The sequence below is a fragment of the Littorina saxatilis genome, linkage group LG13 (assembly GCF_037325665.1).
Source record: "Littorina saxatilis isolate snail1 linkage group LG13, US_GU_Lsax_2.0, whole genome shotgun sequence".
In the NCBI taxonomy this organism is placed as follows: domain Eukaryota; kingdom Metazoa; phylum Mollusca; class Gastropoda; order Littorinimorpha; family Littorinidae; genus Littorina; species Littorina saxatilis.
Window position 1 is genome coordinate 29,558,540 of NC_090257.1, and position 20,239 is coordinate 29,578,778.

The 20,239-nt window shown below is 41.6% G+C and overlaps 1 protein-coding gene across 1 annotated transcript in view; it reads left to right on the forward strand.

Moving 5' to 3' along the window:
• The window catches only part of LOC138945994 (ficolin-1-A-like), a 21,478-nt gene extending 1,846 nt beyond the window's left edge, over window positions 1-19,632 (forward strand). Inside the window, exons 3-5 of the mRNA XM_070317531.1 lie at window positions 658-754; window positions 5,186-5,353; window positions 19,102-19,632. Of these exons, the coding sequence (XP_070173632.1) occupies window positions 658-754; window positions 5,186-5,353; window positions 19,102-19,355 (519 nt within the window). The 3' untranslated portion in view covers window positions 19,356-19,632. The remainder of the gene's footprint in view (window positions 1-657; window positions 755-5,185; window positions 5,354-19,101) is intronic.
• Window positions 19,633-20,239: the final 607 nt, after the last annotated feature.

Genomic DNA, 20,239 nt, shown 5'->3' on the forward strand with positions numbered 1-20,239 from the left:
GCATCCCGTGACAGCCTGTCAAAAAAGGTCACCCACAAAAATCGACCTGACAAAAACCATAGCCCCGTATTTTAAAATCTGCAAAAAATCAGAATATGCACAAATCAAACACTTCTGACAACCATTGCAAAGGCCATTCATATTCCTGTTCAGAACATTTTGTTTTATGCACCTGACTTCTCTAGTCTTTATGTTGCCTTGACTTATGAATTGAATTGACTTCCCGCTCGTTTGTAAATTTTGCCTGTTATGATCTTTTGTCGATTTCTAATTTGGTCGCTTCCGTCATTGTCACGTCGATTTTGAGGGTACCCTTACTTGAGCGGCTGTCACGTGATCCATGTTAAAGATTTGTTTAAACAGAAGGGTGTGCCAGATGGTCAAATCAAGTCCCTTAAATGGTATATCAAGTCAGAATGAAATGACGCGGAAATTAATTTACTAATCAATTGGGGTGCAACATTTGTCGCAATATTGTTTTTGCTAAGTGTATGTATGCTTGCACACAAGGGTTCAACGGGGGTCAAACAGAAACAGTTCATGGGATACTCCCACAAGAACTCGCAAACCCATGCACACACACCCATGCACACACACCCATGCACACACACCCATGCACGCAAGCGTCAATTCACTAATACCGCTCTTTGTTTGCAGGTCTTCCAGAGAAGACAGGACGCCTCTGTGGACTTCTACCGGGATTGGGCGCAATATCGCAATGGGTTTGGTAACCTAGAGGGCAACTTCTGGTTAGGTTCGTCATAAAATTATACAATGATAATTTTTTTTAAACTTGTAAAAAAAAGTATTTTCTACAAAATCATACGTGTTTGATTCACTGTTTCTGTTTTGGTTTGGTACGTGTCAGAGCAAACTCGTGCCAACACGTTGAGCACTCCTTATATAAAATCCCAAATGCTTGAATTACTTTAAAAAATAAAGCTGTTTTTACAAATTCATTTGCCTGAAACATGTCCACAAAATGTGAGTTTTCTATTTAATTTCATAACGTCTCAAGGTTCCAATGTGGGGGTGCACTTAAAAAAAAGGTTATTGTGGTCATTGGCCCCCAGTGCACCCTGTGGGGGTGCACTTAAAAAAATGTTATTGTGGTCATTTGCCCCCAATGCACCCTAGAGGGGTGCACCCAAAAACTTCTACAAAAACTAGGAACAAAACATTTTTTGGGGCAAACGACTACGGATATGTCTTAGTGGTACTCCTTTCAGTAAAAAAAACACTAAAAAATCATAACTGCCCCCCCCCCCCCCCAAATATTTTGGGTGGATATGGGTTTTAAATAAAATCCCAAATGCTTGAATTACTTTATTTATCTGTAAAGTAATCAGGCATTGTTCGAGAACTTGTCAACACTTACGCATTCGGGAGAAAAAATGCACTGGCAGGCGTTGCTAAAGTTCTTGTTCCAAAGACATCGTCATTGTCACAGGCGTTGTCCACTAGCTCACAGGTTTCCTTGGTGAAGCTGTCAACTGATTTTTGCTTTCACTGTATACAAAATACAAAATAAACACGTCTGATCTCATGGTGAGGGGAAAAAGATTGCAGGTGACAAATACACCACGTGACTCAGAAAGGATGACGTCAAAAACATCGTTCACTGCTTGACGTATTTATAGTGTTTTGATTTTTGTCTTTAAAAAACCCAAGGGCCGTGATGTTTTTTTTGTCGGATCGTGGTCAGAGGTGCTCGTTTGATTCGTTTCCTTGTTAAAAAAAACAAGTCGCGTAAACGGGCGAAAATACAATATTTAGTCAAGTAGCTGTCGAACTGACAGAATGAAACTGAACGCAATGCCATTTTTCAGCAAGAGCGTATACTCGTAGCATCGTCAGTCCACCGCTCATGGCAAAGGCAGTGAAATTGACAAGAAGAGCGGGGTAGTAGTTGCGCTAAGAAGGATAGCACGCTTTTCTGTACCTCTCTTTGTTTTAACTTTCTGAGCGTGTTTTTAATCCAAACATATCATATCTATATGTTTTTGGAATCAGGAACCGACAAGGAATAAGATGAAAGTGTTTTTAAATTGATTTGGACAATTTAATTTTGATAATAATTTTTATATATTTAATTTTCAGAGCTTGTTTTTAATCCGAATATAACATATTTATATGTTTTTGGAATCAGCAAATGATGGAGAATAAGATAAACGTAAATTTGGATCGTTTTATAAATTTTTATTTTTTGTTACAATTTTCAGATTTTTAATGACCAAAGTCATTAATTAATTTTTAAGCCACCAAGCTGAAATGCAATACCGAAGTCCGGGCTTCGTCGAAGATTACTTGACCAAAATTTCAACCAATTTGGTTGAAAAATGAGGGCGTGACAGTGCCGCCTCAACTTTCACGAAAAGCCGGATATGACGTCATCAAAGACATTTATCCAAAAAATGAAAAAAACGTTCGGGGATTTCATACCCAGGAACTCTCATGTCAAATTTCATAAAGATCGGTCCAGTAGTTTAGTCTGAATCGCTCTACACACACACACACACAGACAGACAGACAGACACACACACACACACACACACGCACATACACCACGACCCTCGTTTCGATTCCCCCTCGATGTTAAAATATTTAGTCAAAACTTGACTAAATATAAAAAGGGTTTGATGACTCCAAGAGACAATAAATCCCTCGTGAACTCAGCATGCCTTCACACCAAGAGATATGGGTCCGTCCAGCACTTAATAATAATAATAATAATAATAATAATAATAATAATAATTGTCAGTAAGTACTGGTGTCACATGACTGATGTGAACCAGTTGATTGGCTAATGGCGATGCGCTAAAACTGTTAGCGCACTCTTGGAGTGCGCTAACTTTTCCACAGAGCGTATTCTTCCGCCCTTTGCCTAAGCGAGAGTGTACTCTCACCCTCAGAATTAATTAATGACATGTAGCTTATATTCTCCACAATACCAATGATTATGACCATAAATTTCCTGCTTCTCAATTAAAAGCAGAAGTGGGTTTTTTTCTGACAGATTGCATGTGCCTGTGCCACAGATCTAAAAATAGAACCCGCTGTGTCTAATTTTTCAGTTTCGACTTGCGAAGATTCCTCTCATAATTATGCCATGTTAGTGGCATGTAGCTTATTATCCACATTACCAAATGTTGAGTTAGTATACAATTCCCAGCAGCTAACAGAAAACACAAGTGTTATTCCGATAACGTAGCAGCTAGATCAGCACGTAGCAGACTACACTGAAATACGACTGCATATGTTCAGTAAATGAATGTTTTCTGAATTATTATTGCAAGGCAAGAACAATCGGAATCGAAAACGTGTAGGGTTTAAAACGTTCTTACCATATAATAAGACTTATTACCAGCCTGCCACCGGCACGGTTGGCTTAGTGGTAAGGCGTCCGCCCCGTGATCGGGAGGTCGTGGGTTCGAACCCCGGCCGGGTCATAACCTAAGACTTTAAAATTGGCAATCTAGTGGCTGCTCCGCCTGCCGTCTGGCATTATGGGGTTAGTGCTAGGACTGGTTGGTCTGGTGTCAGAATAATGTGACTGGGTGAGACATGAAGCCTGTGCTGCGACTTCTGTCTTGTGTGTGGCGCACGTTAAATGTCAAAGCAGCACCGCCCTGATATGGCCCTTCGTGGTCGGCTGGGCGTTAAGCAAACAAACAAACAAACAAACCAGCCTGCCTCATGCGTGCAGACTCAGTGCAACGTGACGAGCAATTTTTGTTTTTGAAATGAGACTCAGTGCATTGGTTCGATTGCATAGCAGACGACATAAATACCGCTCAGCAAATTAACATCTTGGGCAAATGTGAACGATAAAACGATGGGGATATAATACGTGTAGGGTTCAGAGCATTCTTACCGTTCATATTTAGTACCAGACTCCCCGATGAGTGAAGATACCACACGAGAAACATGCCACATTTATTTTGAAAATGTGCTTTCCGTCGACCTTGGCAAGGGGCAAAACTCTGCACAGTCAATCTGTCGAAGCTCGATGAAGGTTTCGAATCGCAAATAACTAAGAGCATAGTCCTTTCTCCGAGTTTAAATGAGGTCTCTATGAAAGATCATCACTTTTTAGCTTAACGCTACACTACACTGGAATTTACCAACAGAAATTAAAACAAGAGTTTGCGTGTGACGAAAGCACGACACACTTGAGACAGCTCACACAAAAGTAGATCCGTGACACAAACCTGACCACACAGTTACGCCTATCCAAATGCGCGTTGCAAAATGTGCGTTTTGAATTTTCATTTTTATCTGGCGGTACTGACAATACCGTTATTGAAACAATCCCAGTGCACTAAGGGATTTATAGAGCAAATCTCGAAAATAATTATTGAACTCAGCGCTATGCGCTTCGTTCAATAATGAATTTTCTCGATTTGCTCAATAAATCCCTTAGTGCACTGGGATGTCTCAATAACTTAAATAATAATAATAATAATAATAATTATGATAATAATAATAATAATAATAAAACATTCTTTTATAGTGCTGTTCACCGCCGAATGGCAGTCTCATGGCGCTTTACATTAGACATTAAAATTTAACATTTTACATAAAAAGTTTTCTCGTAAGAAATAACATACAAGCATTAAAAACAATTCATAGACAACGACCACTTATAGTCATATAATTTATAAAATAATCTAGAATTTTTTTTTTTTTTAAAGATGGAGAAAAAAACACACAAAAAACACGTAAGATAAGTAATAGACACATAGTTACACATAAAAAGTCTGACAATAAAACAGAACCAAAGAAACTACAATGGGAAGAATACAGTGTTTGACAGAACTCACATAAAAGCGTACAGATCTAAAACAGAATGAAGATGTAACATAGACTGTGGGGCAACAAATTAAACAACTAACAACTAGTCAACAAGCAAACTTATCATTCAGCACATTCACTCACAAGTCACATGCACACATTACACCACAGCTTCAATGTCCTAATTACTTTGTTCATTTTAGTAAAAGGCAGATTTGTACAGGTGACTCTTCAGTTTAATCTTAAATGGTGGTAGTGAAGGAGACTGGCGGACCGCTAGGGGAAGTGAGTTCCAGAGTGTAGGGACTTGATATCTGAACTTAGTGTTAGCAAACAATGACGTGACGAATCATCGTGACATATTTTTAAATGTTTCCTTTTCTATGTGCAGGACTGGACGCGCTGCACAACCTGACCACCTCACGGCGTTACCAGCTGCGGGTCGACCTCAAGATGTGGAATGAGATTCGAGGCTATGCGACATATAGCGGGTTCTACGTGGAGGATAGTGACAACAACTTTCGTTTGCACTTTGACGACTTTACGGGAGGAAATGCTGGTATGTGTATAAAAAAAACAAGTCGCGTAAGGCGAAAATACAATATTTAGTCAAGTAGCTGTCGAACTCACAGAATGAAACTGAACGCAACGCAACGCAGCAAGACCGTATACTCGTAGCATCGTCACTCCACCGCCCGTGGCAAAGGCAGTGCACGTGGAATTGACAAGAAGAGCGGGGTATTCGTTGCGCTGAGAAGGATAGCACGCTTTTCTGTACCTCTCTTCGTTTTAACTTTCTGAGCGTGTTTTTAATCCAAACATATCATATCTATATATTTTTGGAATCAGGAACCGACAAGGAATAAGATGAAAGTGTTTTTAAATTGATTTCGAAAAAAGAATTTTGATAATAATTTTTATATATTTAATTTTCAGAGCTTGTTTTTAATCCGAATATAACATATTTATATGTTTTTGGAATCAGCAAATGATGGAGAATAAGATAAACGTAAATTTGGATCGTTTTATAAATTTTTATTTTTTTTTACAATTTTCAGATTTTTAATGACCAAAGTCATTAATTAATTTTTAAAAGGATTGAGAAGTCACCGAAGTGCATTTAAGGGCATTCTCATAGAGTGCTGAACCTGATAAGGTCCGTTTTTAGCTAAGACTGCTACCGGTTTCGAGCTAAGAAGCTTTCATCGGGCAGTCTCTTGGCATAAAACAGAGAAAAATTCCCAAACTTCTATGCAAAAGAGAAAACCACATTTCTGTGGTAGGCTCTCTGCATAGACGAGAATCTTCCTTTGATTCCCCTGCAACTGCCAGCGAAGAGTAAGAAAAAGAAATTTGAAGTATCAGCAGCTGCTCTTGGATGTTGAAGCAACATAATAGAAATTTATAATGAGAGCGCTGCTAAAAATGCCAAAATGTGCACTCGATCGCTTTTACTTTTGAAGAAAAGTTAAATATAGAATGACGTCAAGAGCGAGAATGCAGAGAAATTACGTCATGAGCAAGGGAAGTCATCCTTTATTCTGTGTGTGTCTCCGCTGCCTACATTCCAACGTGGAATTTTGAAAGCAGGGAGCACACTAGAGGTAATGGAAGAGGTGGGGGGAGGGGGTAAGAATTAGATCCAGAAAGAACTCTTCACAGACAGCCTACTGGAGAATCAAACCTCTTCCTATTTTGTTACAGGGCATTTACGCAGACGTCGCAGTTCAAAATATCGTTTTAGATCTGATTTTGTACAGCAGCCTGTGTGATTCAGAATCGTCTGCCCTTTTTCGGTTTAACATTTTATGGACGATTCCTATGAGACTGCTCAATCATAACTGATGACAAATTCAGAAACAGATGATGGTTTCAAGTAGGCTACAGTAATGATTCGAGCCGACGGCGCGAAGCGCCGAGCCGACGGCGCAAAGCGCCGAGCCGACGGCGCAAAGCGCCGAGCCGACGGCGCCAAGCGCCTAGCTTGCTAGGGGGGTCCGGGGGCATGCCCCCCCGGAAAATTTTGAAAAAAAGGATGCAAAATGGTGCAATCTGGTGCATTCTGAGGATGATCATTACCAGTTTCAGGCAGCAGATTTTGTCACTGATTAATAGCCCAAAAATTGAAACTCAATGTAAAATAAAGAAATGCATACCTCATTCAATATTTTTATTTTTTGGCTGGGGGGGGGTCCGGAAACCCTAGAACCCACCCCCCCTCCCCCCCCTCGTTGTGGGGGTCAGGGGGCGAAGCCCCCTGAAGCTGACGGGTAGGTCGTATTCTGAGATAGGAAAATGGTCGCTCCTTGCATGAAACGGCATAAAATAAGCAATAATAAAAAATTAAAAAATAAGTAAGGTACATGTTTAGGCTAGGGGGGGGGGGGGGGGGGTTGCGCAACCCCCATAACCCCCCCGGTAGTCCGGCCCTGCCTAATACACCTTCCAAAAAAGTAAATATATTAAGAAGAAAAATTTGAATCACAACAAGGACAATTGATCGATCTGGCGCAACCTGAGCAAACTAATTAGCCAACTTCTTTCCAAAATCGTCACTTAGAATACAAAGGCCGGCTACTAAGTGGTCCGGTAACCCCGGAACCCCCCTCCGGATCCGCCCAGTGTGTGTGTGTGTGTGTGTGTGTGTGACCGATGACCTTCTCTAAATTCTAATCGTTGCGTTTGCATGGTAATAAAGTTTTAATACTGGATATGCCCATGAAAAAATATCATTTCTTGTTCATGTCATTGTGTGTGTGTGGCCAGGACCGTGACTTCTGCTTGCCTCGACGTCTTCAGAAAAGACACAAAATGCCAGCAGGCGTATGTTCTTGGAGCACTCAGTATGCCGTCATCTGCAAACAAATAAATACAAATTATTCAATTGTGTAAATAAAGAACAATCATTTTAATATTACAACAAAAAATTCATATAACTGTAGTCTTCACCAGAGACATCCACTACACTATCTTTAAATAAAACTGCCGTAAAAAATTGAAATACTATAAAACTTACCCCCACTCAGATCTATTTGGCTACTAGCACATCTACAGAGCTACTCCCTAATGGACACCTGTTCGTGGGACTGAAGCACCATCCATCATCATCTATTTGGGATTATTCAAGTTTCAACCATGAAACGATGCCGGTTTGGACAGATCTGCTAGTTTGCCGCTGAAACTGAAATCAAAGGCGATCTTCAGAACTATTTCTAATCTTGTATTTGTGATTAATATAAAATACTGATCTTCCCAATAGAAGCTGATGTGTATACACATGACCAGGACAAGGTATTTTGTTACAGGGCATTTACGCAGACGTCGCAGTTCAAAATATCGTTTTAGATCTGATTTTGTACAGCAGCCTGTGTGATTCAGAATCGTCTGCCCTTTTTCGGTTTAACATTTTATGGACGATTCCTATGAGACTGCTCAATCATAACTGATGACAAATTCAGAAACAGATGATGGTTTCAAGTAGGCTACAGTAATGATTCGAGCCGACGGCGCGAAGCGCCGAGCCGACGGCGCAAAGCGCCGAGCCGACGGCGCGAAGCGCCTAGCTTGCTAGGGGGGTCCGGGGGCATGCCCCCCCGGAACATTTTGAAAAAAAGGATGCAAAATGGTGCAATCTGGTGCATTCTGAGGATGATCATTACCAGTTTCAGGCAGCAGATTTTGTCACTGATTAATAGCCCAAAAATTGAAACTCAATGTAAAATAAAGAAATGCATACCTCATTCAATATTTTTATTTTTTGGCTGGGGGGGGTCCGGAAACCCTAGAACCCACCCCCCCCCCCCCTCGTTGTGGGGGTCAGGGGGCGAAGCCCCCTGAAGCTGACGGGTAGGTCGTATTCTGAGATAGGAAAATGGTCGCTCCTTGCATGAAACGGCATAAAATAAGCAATAATAAAAAATAAAAAAATAAGTAAGGTACATGTTTAGGCTAGGGGGGGGGGGGGGGGTTGCGCAACCCCCATAACCCCCCGGTAGTCCGGCCCTGCCTAATACACCTTCCAAAAAAGTAAATATATTAAGAAGAAAAATTTGAATCACAACAAGGACAATTGATCGATCTGGCGCAACCTGAGCAAACTAATTAGCCAACTTCTTTCCAAAATCGTCACTTAGAATACAAAGGCCGGCTCCTAAGTGGTCCGGTAACCCCGGAACCCCCCTCCGGATCCGCCCAGTGTGTGTGTGTGTGTGTGTGTGTGACCGATGACCTTCTCTAAATTCTAATCGTTGCGTTTGCATGGTAATAAAGTTTTAATACTGGATATGCCCATGAAAAAATATCATTTCTTGTTCATGTCATTGTGTGTGTGTGGCCAGGACCGTGACTTCTGCTTGCCTCGACGTCTTCAGAAAAGACACAAAATGCCAGCAGGCGTATGTTCTTGGAGCACTCAGTATGCCGTCATCTGCAAACAAATAAATACAAATTATTCAATTGTGTAAATAAAGAACAATCATTTTAATATTACAACAAAAAATTCATATAACTGTAGTCTTCACCAGAGACATCCACTACACTATCTTTAAATAAAACTGCCGTAAAAAATTGAAATACTATAAAACTTACCCCCACTCAGATCTATTTGGCTACTAGCACATCTACAGAGCTACTCCCTAATGGACACCTGTTCGTGGGACTGAAGCACCATCCATCATCATCTATTTGGGATTATTCAAGTTTCAACCATGAAACGATGCCGGTTTGGACAGATCTGCTAGTTTGCCGCTGAAACTGAAATCAAAGGCGATCTTCAGAACTATTTCTAATCTTGTATTTGTGATTAATATAAAATACTGATCTTCCCAATAGAAGCTGATGTGTATACACATGACCAGGACAAGGTATTTTGTTACAGGGCATTTACGCAGACGTCGCAGTTCAAAATATCGTTTTAGATCTGATTTTGTACAGCAGCCTGTGTGATTCAGAATCGTCTGCCCTTTTTCGGTTTAACATTTTATGGACGATTCCTATGAGACTGCTCAATCGTAACTGATGACAAATTCAGAAACAGATGATGGTTTCAAGTAGGCTACAGTAATGATTCGAGCCGACGGCGCGAAGCGCCGAGCCGACGGCGCAAAGCGCCGAGCCGACGGCGCCAAGCGCCTAGCTTGCTAGGGGGGTCCGGGGGCATGCCCCCCCGGAAAATTTTGAAAAAAAGGATGCAAAATGGTGCAATCTGGTGCATTCTGAGGATGATCATTACCAGTTTCAGGCAGCAGATTTTGTCACTGATTAATAGCCCAAAAATTGAAACTCAATGTAAAATAAAGAAATGCATACCTCATTCAATATTTTTATTTTTTGGCTGGGGGGGGGTCCGGAAACCCTAGAACCCACCCCCCCCCCCCCCTCGTTGTGGGGGTCAGGGGGCGAAGCCCCCTGAAGCTGACGGGTAGGTCGTATTCTGAGATAGGAAAATGGTCGCTCCTTGCATGAAACGGCATAAAATAAGCAATAATAAAAAATTAAAAAATAAGTAAGGTACATGTTTAGGCTAGGGGGGGGGGGGGGGGGGTTGCGCAACCCCCATAACCCCCCTGGTAGTCCGGCCCTGCCTAATACACCTTCCAAAAAAGTAAATATATTAAGAAGAAAAATTTGAATCACAACAAGGACAATTGATCGATCTGGCGCAACCTGAGCAAACTAATTAGCCAACTTCTTTCCAAAATCGTCACTTAGAATACAAAGGCCGGCTCCTAAGTGGTCCGGTAACCCCGGAACCCCCCTCCGGATCCGCCCAGTGTGTGTGTGTGTGTGTGTGTGTGTGACCGATGACCTTCTCTAAATTCTAATCGTTGCGTTTGCATGGTAATAAAGTTTTAATACTGGATATGCCCATGAAAAAATATCATTTCTTGTTCATGTCATTGTGTGTGTGTGGCCAGGACCGTGACTTCTGCTTGCCTCGACGTCTTCAGAAAAGACACAAAATGCCAGCAGGCGTATGTTCTTGGAGCACTCAGTATGCCGTCATCTGCAAACAAATAAATACAAATTATTCAATTGTGTAAATAAAGAACAATCATTTTAATATTACAACAAAAAATTCATATAACTGTAGTCTTCACCAGAGACATCCACTACACTATCTTTAAATAAAACTGCCGTAAAAAATTGAAATACTATAAAACTTACCCCCACTCAGATCTATTTGGCTACTAGCACATCTACAGAGCTACTCCCTAATGGACACCTGTTCGTGGGACTGAAGCACCATCCATCATCATCTATTTGGGATTATTCAAGTTTCAACCATGAAACGATGCCGGTTTGGACAGATCTGCTAGTTTGCCGCTGAAACTGAAATCAAAGGCGATCTTCAGAACTATTTCTAATCTTGTATTTGTGATTAATATAAAATACTGATCTTCCCAATAGAAGCTGATGTGTATACACATGACCAGGACAAGGTATTTTGTTACAGGGCATTTACGCAGACGTCGCAGTTCAAAATATCGTTTTAGATCTGATTTTGTACAGCAGCCTGTGTGATTCAGAATCGTCTGCCCTTTTTCGGTTTAACATTTTATGGACGATTCCTATGAGACTGCTCAATCATAACTGATGACAAATTCAGAAACAGATGATGGTTTCAAGTAGGCTACAGTAATGATTCGAGCCGACGGCGCAAAGCGCCGAGCCGACGGCGCCAAGCGCCTAGCTTGCTAGGGGGGTCCGGGGGCATGCCCCCCCGGAAAATTTTGAAAAAAAGGATGCAAAATGGTGCAATCTGGTGCATTCTGAGGATGATCATTACCAGTTTCAGGCAGCAGATTTTGTCACTGATTAATAGCCCAAAAATTGAAACTCAATGTAAAATAAAGAAATGCATACCTCATTCAATATTTTTATTTTTTGGCTGGGGGGGGGGTCCGGAAACCCTAGAACCCACCCCCCCCCCCCCCTCGTTGTGGGGGTCAGGGGGCGAAGCCCCCTGAAGCTGACGGGTAGGTCGTATTCTGAGATAGGAAAATGGTCGCTCCTTGCATGAGACGGCATAAAATAAGCAATAATAAAAAATAAAAAAATAAGTAAGGTACATGTTTAGGCTAGGGGGGGGGGGGGGGGGTTGCGCAACCCCCATAACCCCCCCGGTAGTCCGGCCCTGCCTAATACACCTTCCAAAAAAGTAAATATATTAAGAAGAAAAATTTGAATCACAACAAGGACAATTGATCGATCTGGCGCAACCTGAGCAAACTAATTAGCCAACTTCTTTCCAAAATCGTCACTTAGAATACAAAGGCCGGCTACTAAGTGGTCCGGTAACCCCGGAACCCCCCTCCGGATCCGCCCAGTGTGTGTGTGTGTGTGTGTGTGTGTGTGACCGATGACCTTCTCTAAATTCTAATCGTTGCGTTTGCATGGTAATAAAGTTTTAATACTGGATATGCCCATGAAAAAATATCATTTCTTGTTCATGTCATTGTGTGTGTGTGGCCAGGACCGTGACTTCTGCTTGCCTCGACGTCTTCAGAAAAGACACAAAATGCCAGCAGGCGTATGTTCTTGGAGCACTCAGTATGCCGTCATCTGCAAACAAATAAATACAAATTATTCAATTGTGTAAATAAAGAACAATCATTTTAATATTACAACAAAAAATTCATATAACTGTAGTCTTCACCAGAGACATCCACTACACTATCTTTAAATAAAACTGCCGTAAAAAATTGAAATACTATAAAACTTACCCCCACTCAGATCTATTTGGCTACTAGCACATCTACAGAGCTACTCCCTAATGGACACCTGTTCGTGGGACTGAAGCACCATCCATCATCATCTATTTGGGATTATTCAAGTTTCAACCATGAAACGATGCCGGTTTGGACAGATCTGCTAGTTTGCCGCTGAAACTGAAATCAAAGGCGATCTTCAGAACTATTTCTAATCTTGTATTTGTGATTAATATAAAATACTGATCTTCCCAATAGAAGCTGATGTGTATACACATGACCAGGACAAGGTATTTTGTTACAGGGCATTTACGCAGACGTCGCAGTTCAAAATATCGTTTTAGATCTGATTTTGTACAGCAGCCTGTGTGATTCAGAATCGTCTGCCCTTTTTCGGTTTAACATTTTATGGACGATTCCTATGAGACTGCTCAATCATAACTGATGACAAATTCAGAAACAGATGATGGTTTCAAGTAGGCTACAGTAATGATTCGAGCCGACGGCGCGAAGCGCCGAGCCGACGGCGCAAAGCGCCGAGCCGACGGCGCCAAGCGCCTAGCTTGCTAGGGGGGTCCGGGGGCATGCCCCCCCGGAAAATTTTGAAAAAAAGGATGCAAAATGGTGCAATCTGGTGCATTCTGAGGATGATCATTACCAGTTTCAGGCAGCAGATTTTGTCACTGATTAATAGCCCAAAAATTGAAACTCAATGTAAAATAAAGAAATGCATACCTCATTCAATATTTTTATTTTTTGGCTGGGGGGGGGTCCGGAAACCCTAGAACCCACCCCCCCCCCCCTCGTTGTGGGGGTCAGGGGGCGAAGCCCCCTGAAGCTGACGGGTAGGTCGTATTCTGAGATAGGAAAATGGTCGCTCCTTGCATGAAACGGCATAAAATAAGCAATAATAAAAAATTAAAAAATAAGTAAGGTACATGTTTAGGCTAGGGGGGGGGGGGGGGTTGCGCAACCCCCATAACCCCCCCGGTAGTCCGGCCCTGCCTAATACACCTTCCAAAAAAGTAAATATATTAAGAAGAAAAATTTGAATCACAACAAGGACAATTGATCGATCTGGCGCAACCTGAGCAAACTAATTAGCCAACTTCTTTCCAAAATCGTCACTTAGAATACAAAGGCCGGCTCCTAAGTGGTCCGGTAACCCCGGAACCCCCCTCCGGATCCGCCCAGTGTGTGTGTGTGTGTGTGTGTGTGTGACCGATGACCTTCTCTAAATTCTAATCGTTGCGTTTGCATGGTAATAAAGTTTTAATACTGGATATGCCCATGAAAAAATATCATTTCTTGTTCATGTCATTGTGTGTGTGTGGCCAGGACCGTGACTTCTGCTTGCCTCGACGTCTTCAGAAAAGACACAAAATGCCAGCAGGCGTATGTTCTTGGAGCACTCAGTATGCCGTCATCTGCAAACAAATAAATACAAATTATTCAATTGTGTAAATAAAGAACAATCATTTTAATATTACAACAAAAAATTCATATAACTGTAGTCTTCACCAGAGACATCCACTACACTATCTTTAAATAAAACTGCCGTAAAAAATTGAAATACTATAAAACTTACCCCCACTCAGATCTATTTGGCTACTAGCACATCTACAGAGCTACTCCCTAATGGACACCTGTTCGTGGGACTGAAGCACCATCCATCATCATCTATTTGGGATTATTCAAGTTTCAACCATGAAACGATGCCGGTTTGGACAGATCTGCTAGTTTGCCGCTGAAACTGAAATCAAAGGCGATCTTCAGAACTATTTCTAATCTTGTATTTGTGATTAATATAAAATACTGATCTTCCCAATAGAAGCTGATGTGTATACACATGACCAGGACAAGGTATTTTGTTACAGGGCATTTACGCAGACGTCGCAGTTCAAAATATCGTTTTAGATCTGATTTTGTACAGCAGCCTGTGTGATTCAGAATCGTCTGCCCTTTTTCGGTTTAACATTTTATGGACGATTCCTATGAGACTGCTCAATCGTAACTGATGACAAATTCAGAAACAGATGATGGTTTCAAGTAGGCTACAGTAATGATTCGAGCCGACGGCGCGAAGCGCCGAGCCGACGGCGCAAAGCGCCGAGCCGACGGCGCCAAGCGCCTAGCTTGCTAGGGGGGTCCGGGGGCATGCCCCCCCGGAAAATTTTGAAAAAAAGGATGCAAAATGGTGCAATCTGGTGCATTCTGAGGATGATCATTACCAGTTTCAGGCAGCAGATTTTGTCACTGATTAATAGCCCAAAAATTGAAACTCAATGTAAAATAAAGAAATGCATACCTCATTCAATATTTTTATTTTTTGGCTGGGGGGGGGACCGGAAACCCTAGAACCCACCCCCCCCCCCCCTCGTTGTGGGGGTCAGGGGGCGAAGCCCCCTGAAGCTGACGGGTAGGTCGTATTCTGAGATAGGAAAATGGTCGCTCCTTGCATGAAACGGCATAAAATAAGCAATAATAAAAAATTAAAAAATAAGTAAGGTACATGTTTAGGCTAGGGGGGGGGGGGGGGGGTTGCGCAACCCCCATAACCCCCCTGGTAGTCCGGCCCTGCCTAATACACCTTCCAAAAAAGTAAATATATTAAGAAGAAAAATTTGAATCACAACAAGGACAATTGATCGATCTGGCGCAACCTGAGCAAACTAATTAGCCAACTTCTTTCCAAAATCGTCACTTAGAATACAAAGGCCGGCTCCTAAGTGGTCCGGTAACCCCGGAACCCCCCTCCGGATCCGCCCAGTGTGTGTGTGTGTGTGTGTGTGTGACCGATGACCTTCTCTAAATTCTAATCGTTGCGTTTGCATGGTAATAAAGTTTTAATACTGGATATGCCCATGAAAAAATATCATTTCTTGTTCATGTCATTGTGTGTGTGTGGCCAGGACCGTGACTTCTGCTTGCCTCGACGTCTTCAGAAAAGACACAAAATGCCAGCAGGCGTATGTTCTTGGAGCACTCAGTATGCCGTCATCTGCAAACAAATAAATACAAATTATTCAATTGTGTAAATAAAGAACAATCATTTTAATATTACAACAAAAAATTCATATAACTGTAGTCTTCACCAGAGACATCCACTACACTATCTTTAAATAAAACTGCCGTAAAAAATTGAAATACTATAAAACTTACCCCCACTCAGATCTATTTGGCTACTAGCACATCTACAGAGCTACTCCCTAATGGACACCTGTTCGTGGGACTGAAGCACCATCCATCATCATCTATTTGGGATTATTCAAGTTTCAACCATGAAACGATGCCGGTTTGGACAGATCTGCTAGTTTGCCGCTGAAACTGAAATCAAAGGCGATCTTCAGAACTATTTCTAATCTTGTATTTGTGATTAATATAAAATACTGATCTTCCCAATAGAAGCTGATGTGTATACACATGACCAGGACAAGGTATTTTGTTACAGGGCATTTACGCAGACGTCGCAGTTCAAAATATCGTTTTAGATCTGATTTTGTACAGCAGCCTGTGTGATTCAGAATCGTCTGCCCTTTTTCGGTTTAACATTTTATGGACGATTCCTATGAGACTGCTCAATCATAACTGATGACAAATTCAGAAACAGATGATGGTTTCAAGTAGGCTACAGTAATGATTCGAGCCGACGGCGCAAAGCGCCGAGCCGACGGCGCCAAGCGCCTAGCTTGCTAGGGGGGTCCGGGGGCATGCCCCCCCGGAAAATTTTGAAAAAAAGGATGCAAAATGGTGCAATCTGGTGCATTCTGAGGATGATCATTACCAGTTTCAGGCAGCAGATTTTGTCACTGATTAATAGCCCAAAAATTGAAACTCAATGTAAAATAAAGAAATGCATACCTCATTCAATATTTTTATTTTTGGCTGGGGGGGGGTCCGGAAACCCTAGAACCCACCCCCCCCCCCCCCCCCCTCGTTGTGGGGGTCAGGGGGCGAAGCCCCCTGAAGCTGACGGGTAGGTCGTATTCTGAGATAGGAAAATGGTCGCTCCTTGCATGAAACGGCATAAAATAAGCAATAATAAAAAATAAAAAAATAAGTAAGGTACATGTTTAGGCTAGGGGGGGGGGGGGGGGTTGCGCAACCCCCATAACCCCCCCGGTAGTCCGGCCCTGCCTAATACACCTTCCAAAAAAGTAAATATATTAAGAAGAAAAATTTGAATCACAACAAGGACAATTGATCGATCTGGCGCAACCTGAGCAAACTAATTAGCCAACTTCTTTCCAAAATCGTCACTTAGAATACAAAGGCCGGCTCCTAAGTGGTCCGGTAACCCCGGAACCCCCCTCCGGATCCGCCCAGTGTGTGTGTGTGTGTGTGTGTGTGACCGATGACCTTCTCTAAATTCTAATCGTTGCGTTTGCATGGTAATAAAGTTTTAATACTGGATATGCCCATGAAAAAATATCATTTCTTGTTCATGTCATTGTGTGTGTGTGGCCAGGACCGTGACTTCTGCTTGCCTCGACGTCTTCAGAAAAGACACAAAATGCCAGCAGGCGTATGTTCTTGGAGCACTCAGTATGCCGTCATCTGCAAACAAATAAATACAAATTATTCAATTGTGTAAATAAAGAACAATCATTTTAATATTACAACAAAAAATTCATATAACTGTAGTCTTCACCAGAGACATCCACTACACTATCTTTAAATAAAACTGCCGTAAAAAATTGAAATACTATAAAACTTACCCCCACTCAGATCTATTTGGCTACTAGCACATCTACAGAGCTACTCCCTAATGGACACCTGTTCGTGGGACTGAAGCACCATCCATCATCATCTATTTGGGATTATTCAAGTTTCAACCATGAAACGATGCCGGTTTGGACAGATCTGCTAGTTTGCCGCTGAAACTGAAATCAAAGGCGATCTTCAGAACTATTTCTAATCTTGTATTTGTGATTAATATAAAATACTGATCTTCCCAATAGAAGCTGATGTGTATACACATGACCAGGACAAGGTATTTTGTTACAGGGCATTTACGCAGACGTCGCAGTTCAAAATATCGTTTTAGATCTGATTTTGTACAGCAGCCTGTGTGATTCAGAATCGTCTGCCCTTTTTCGGTTTAACATTTTATGGACGATTCCTATGAGACTGCTCAATCATAACTGATGACAAATTCAGAAACAGATGATGGTTTCAAGTAGGCTACAGTAATGATTCGTTAAAAATGTCAAGCCACTCGTCGATCATTCACACTCAAAGAACCCAAGCCAAATCTGCTCTGGTTCCGAGCAGCTTTTTCCAACTGAGACCCTAATTGTTACGCATCTGCCGCGAAAAGATAGACCACAAACAAGCGGCACTGTACCATGCTTTCGTTTATGTTGCTAAACAGATTAAATGTGCATTGTAAATGTGCTTACAGCAAAGAAATGCATCCTTACTTACCACAAAAATACTGGTACCACATTCATCGCACTTGTGTCTTCTTACCAAAACCTATCGATATGTTTGTTTACGATATATTGGTAATTACTAACCGTTAACTATTTTTCAAAAATCTGAAATGACTTATAAGAATCAAAGAAAGATTCGCTAAAACGGTTGACTTCAGAAAATAAGCAATATTTTTCTGAACCATGAAATAAAAATCGAAAACTCCGTTTGATCTTTTATTTTGGTAGATTGATGACAACAGCCGGAACTGAAAGTACCAGAACCAAAAATTAAGGGCATTAATCAGGTAAACTAAGAAGATTGTCGTTCCTGGCGCGCACTTCACATGTCCGTCAAACAGTGTCCGAGTGAGAGAAAAAATTTTTTTCGCAGTTCGACAGTATATGAGGCCCTTCTTCATATCAAAGTGTAAAGGTTGCTGAAAGATGTTTTTCCTTTTTGCTTGTTTAGTTACACTTTAAATGCACTTGTTACTTCGGTGACTTCTCAATCCTTTGAGGTTGTAGAACTCTCCTCGGGTTATTCTTGTTCAGTGTTGCAATCGGCTCCGAAAGGGTTTGATTCTCCAGTAGGCTGTCTGTGAAGAGTTCTTTCTAGATCTAATTCTTACCCCCTCCCCCCACCTCTTCCATTACCTCTAGTGTGCTCCCTGCTTTCAAAATTCCACGTTGGAATGTAGGCAGCGGAGACACACACAGAGTAAAGGATGACCTCCCTTGCTTATGACGTAATTTCTCTGCATTCTCGCTCTTGACGTCATTCTATATTTAACTTTTCTTCAAAAGTAAAAGCGATCGAGTGCACATTTTGGCATTTTTGCAAGGAACAGGTGTAAGGAAATTTTATAATTTTGGATGATTAATGAGATGAGGATGATTATAATGATGATGCTATGGATTTCCAATTTGGTTTGAGACTACGTGACAGGGCAGCACTCTACATTTCTCATTATAAATATATATATATATAGATATGTGTGTGTCTGTCTGTCTGTCTGTGTACGTGTGTGTGTGTGTGTGCGTGTGTGTGTGTGTGTGTGTGTGTGTGAGTGTGTGTGTGCGTGTGTGTATTTACGTATTTACACACACACAAACATTTACACACACAAACACACACACACACACACACACACACTGACCGCCCCGTGATTATCCATCCCCAGGTGACAGTCTGTCCTATCACCGTGGTCAGCAGTTCTCCACCAAGGACAGGGACCACGACACGTACAGCAGCGGACACTGTGCACAGGGAAACCACGGCGCCTGGTGGTACAAGCGCTGCCACTACTCCAACCTGAACGGTGAATACAAGGCCAGCAGCAGTGCTCCTAACCACGGGCTGATCTGGAAAACCTTTGGAGGCACTGACTATTACTCCATGAAGTTCACGGAGATGAAGATCAGGCCTATCATCTAGAGCGACACTATGAGCAGCCTAATTCTGTATTACTTTCTTCAAAGTAAAATTAGTCCCTAATGAAAAGATGCTGTTAATTGTTTCTTAGATGGATGTATTTGCCTTTGTCCTTCCCTTCATCGTATCTTACGTGTATGGTTTTTTTCACCCGTTTGAGCAAGATGATTGTCCCACCCCGCCCCCTGTTGCAAACCTAAAACTAAAAAAAAAGTTTTTATCTTTTGAAACTCGTTGTCTACAGAACCATAACAGTTATGAATTAAACATATGTCTCAAACTGATCATACGTTGTCATTGTTCTGGTTCTGCAAACTGTTTCTCTTTGAGATCGCTCGTACAAGGTGTAACATAGATCTATAATTCAAACAGGTTTCTTTTAAATTTAATTTCGATAACAACGACTGTATATTTTGATCTTTTAGGCTCTGCAACGTGTTCAATTTAAACCAATTTTCGGAACATTGACAACTAGAGTGGTCATGCCCAAAACCACTGAACATTCTAATCTTGTTTTAACCTGAACGTCTCATGGAAACTTCAACAAATTCACACAAAAAACGTACAACTGTACTTCGTGTTATTACTTTTGTTTTGGACAGTTGGCGTGTACAATGTCGGGTTGTTATGCTTTGCAAAATTAATGTTTAAAGTTTGGCTAATTTGTTTCCAATGTTTAGCAATTAAACAGATCCAAATTTGGAATAAGCTATGACGTGAAAAAGAATGTGTAAGAGTTTGCGCTGGTCCGCAAACGTGCTTGCACGTGTGTACGTGCGTGCGTGCATGTGTGTGTGTATGTGTGTGTGTGTGTGTGTGTGTATGTGTGTGTGTGTGTGTGTGTGTTTGTTTGTTTGTTTGTTTGACTGTGTAGTGGAAGTATATGA